The sequence below is a fragment of the Sorghum bicolor genome, chromosome 9 (assembly GCF_000003195.3).
Source record: "Sorghum bicolor cultivar BTx623 chromosome 9, Sorghum_bicolor_NCBIv3, whole genome shotgun sequence".
NCBI lineage: Eukaryota > Viridiplantae > Streptophyta > Magnoliopsida > Poales > Poaceae > Sorghum > Sorghum bicolor.
The window spans coordinates 2556541-2559802 of record NC_012878.2 but is presented as its reverse complement, the minus strand read 5'-3'; the positions used below and the strand labels follow the sequence as shown (position 1 = coordinate 2559802).

General features: G+C 44.4%; 1 protein-coding gene across 1 annotated transcript; it reads right to left on the bottom strand.

Moving 5' to 3' along the window:
• LOC8071265 lies at positions 1-918 on the bottom strand. Its single transcript, XM_002439171.2, has one exon. The coding sequence runs from the start codon at positions 741-743 to the stop codon at positions 276-278; it is 468 nt and encodes a 155-aa protein (XP_002439216.1). The 5' UTR covers positions 744-918; the 3' UTR covers positions 1-275.

Below are 3262 nucleotides of genomic sequence, written 5' to 3'. Positions count from 1 at the left end.
TAGTGTAAATAAGCACTGGAGCTTAATTTTATTCGATCACAAAAGACAAATACAGGCGCACACACACACAGCACACTAACGTGCATATCATCTGACAGTAATTATTACTAGAGTAATTCTTCTTCAATGCTCTGATGGAGATTGGTAATACAGTATCTTATCTTACTATGACGTCGGCGGTAATACACTTACTCCGTACGTACTCGATCGATCTGTGTTTAGAGGTCGACGCCCTCGCACGCTCCATGCGTGTGCTCCTGCATATTACCTAATAACTAGACCTTCACGATGGTTGCTTTCCCGTTCTTCTTCTTCTTGACCTTGAGCCGGATTTTACGGGGCGAGGCGGCGGCGTCGTCGCCGCCGTCCGCTGCGCCGGACGACGCCATGGATGCAGCAGCAGCAGCAGCTTCGTCCTCCTCGGGCTTGGGCTCGTTGAGGCGCTTCATGAGCAGCTCGGGCACCACCCAGTTGGACACGAAGTAGAAGAGCAGCATGAGAGCACTGACCGGGACGAGCGAGGAGACGTCGCCGGTGTCGGAGGGCGAGCCGGGCACCAGCTTCGGGTGCAGGATCTCGCTGATGACCTCCGCCGACGGCAGAGCCCGGATCCTGCCGGCGAACGTCTGCCGCCGGCGCGGCAAGGCCGCCGCTCCTCCTCCCCTCCGCCGCTTGCCATGCACGGGAGCAGCAGCAGCAGCTGGACACTGCAGCGAGTGGGAGGTGAGCGCAGCCGTCTCCATGGATAAGAAAGAAGATATTTTTAGGTACAGAAGATGAGAGCCTGAGCGAGCTCGCGGCAGCGGTGTATGGATGGATGGATTAGTAGGCCTGCAATTGCAAAAGCTGCGGTGGCGGGCGCCCCTACCTCACCCGTCGCTGTGTACAGACCCCCGGCCTGATTCGCTGATTAGCGCTGCTCTGCTGCAAATGCTAAAGTTTCAGACTAATATAAGTAGATTTTTCGTGATGCTTTCCAGACAATGCAACAGCTGGCATGCAAGAGACCGACTTTCACGTTAACTAAGGTTCAGAAAAGTTTTTAAATTTTGATAATGTAGCACTTTCGTTTGTATTTAACAATTATTATCCAACTATATATTAAGTAGGCTCAAAAGATTTATCTCGTAAATTACAGACAAACTATACAATTAGTTTTTGTTTTCGTTTATGGCTTTGTTTAGTTCACTCAAAAACCAAAAAATTTTCAAGATTTTCCATCACATCGAATCTTGCGGCACAATCATGGAGCATTAAATAATTTAATGCTCTATGCATGTGCCGCAAGATTCGATGTGACAGGAAATCTTGAAAAACTTTTAGATTTTAGGATGATCTAAATAAGGCCTAATTTGATGCGACAGCACATTAATCATTAACATGCTACATGATCTACTGTTATTTTTCCAGCTCTCCTCACCTCCTTCCGATCCCAACGAAAAGGAGGCACAAAAATTAAAGAAAGGAATATGAAGAAACTCTCTTCACCGTAGATCCGATCATCCGAATGGCATTTTTAAGTCTCTTTCTTTAGCTGAAATTTGATTTGTACTGATGCTAAAAGTACCGTTCACTAATTTATTATAATAGAAAAAGAATCTATCTAGGTGACATTCAGTTATTTTAGCCCCACTTGTCAACTGATTTTTTCAATTCATTTACACTTTCATCTAATTATATTTACACTGTTTTATTAATATATCTAGAATGATTTCTTTAGTGTAATTTATTTGACATAGTAGTGTAATTTGGGTATAATAAAAATATGATCTGTCTAGGTGACATTCAGTTGTTTTAGCCCCACTTGTCAACTGAATTTTTTCAATTCACTTACACTGTCATCTAATTATATTTACACTGTTTTATTATTATATGTACAATGATTTATTTAGTGTAATTTATTTGACATAGTAGTGTAATTTAGGTATAATACAAATATTTTCCAAATTTTTCAGAAAGAAATTACAAATTGTTTCTATGGATTTCAGATATCAACGAAATATATACACTTTTCACAAATTTCATACAAAAATTCTAAATTGCTCACAAATTGTGTAGGGTTGTTCACTCGGCACTCGGCAGCATAACACAGCCACGGGCACAGCACAACAGCGACGTCATGATGGAGCTCGGTGTGCAAGGCACCGGCGCCGTGAACAGGCCAGCGGCCAGCGCGACGTCATGGAAGGAGGCACAACTCAATTCAGATTGGATGGCACGGGGGGCAAATCAAACCATCTAGAATTTAGTTGATAGATCAACCAAAATCAGTCGGTTGACGTATAGGAAAACTGTAGGAAAATACAGTACAATAACTAATAGTAAGTCGTGGTAAGACCAGTCTCAATGCATGTTTTATGAGAGTGTCATGCACATTAAATAGGGTGCCACATAAGCAAAATTGCTGACTTGGCAGGATCATTAAATGAAGGAGTTTCATCAGATAAGAGAGGAGTTTTATCCCCATGAAACTCCGGTTACCTAGTTTATAGTCTTGGTAACTGTGCCATGAAACTATGCATTGATCGAGACTGGCATAATAAACCAGCAGGTGAGCTTCGGCAGAGGGCGCCTGTTGGATTCCAAATCGAATCGGATAACGCAACGCGCCTTTATCGTCTGCTAGTGCTCCCTGCTGGACATGCAAGACAAACTAGCTAGACCCGTTTAAGGCCCATTTACCCCGAGCTCTGGAGGCCCAAAGTAGAGTAGCCCATATATAGAGAATCAGGAAAGCCCAATAAATAATCTAGTATCAGACTATCACTCTCCCTGTCCTCTCTTGACCTACGGCTACGGAGAGAAGAAAAAACCAGGTGGGCTCCATGACGTCACGCTCGCTCGGCTTCACCCGCAACTTTCCCCCGTACGATGACGTGTGGGCGTGCGTGATTACGTGGACCGGAATGGGCTTGCTGGATGCCCTTTGCGATACGTGCACTGCAACCGCCTGCCATTATTTCACACATGCATGCATGCGCCGGAAGCGAGCAAGAGCGGCAGATGGATGGATTTCCACACGGCGCGCCGAGCCGTGCGCGCGTATGCATTCACACATTTTTCTTTTTAATTTTCCATTCCATTCCACACTCTTGTTCACACCTCCAGCTAGCATTGAATTTTGATTTCCTTTTTCCTTATTTATGATCTCATCAGTGGCCAGTGGAGATGGAACAATTTCTTCTTGTTCTTCCGTACGTACGTGCTGCTGTATATAAGAATAAGGCCCTGTTTAGATGTAGCCAAACAACCAAAACTTTTG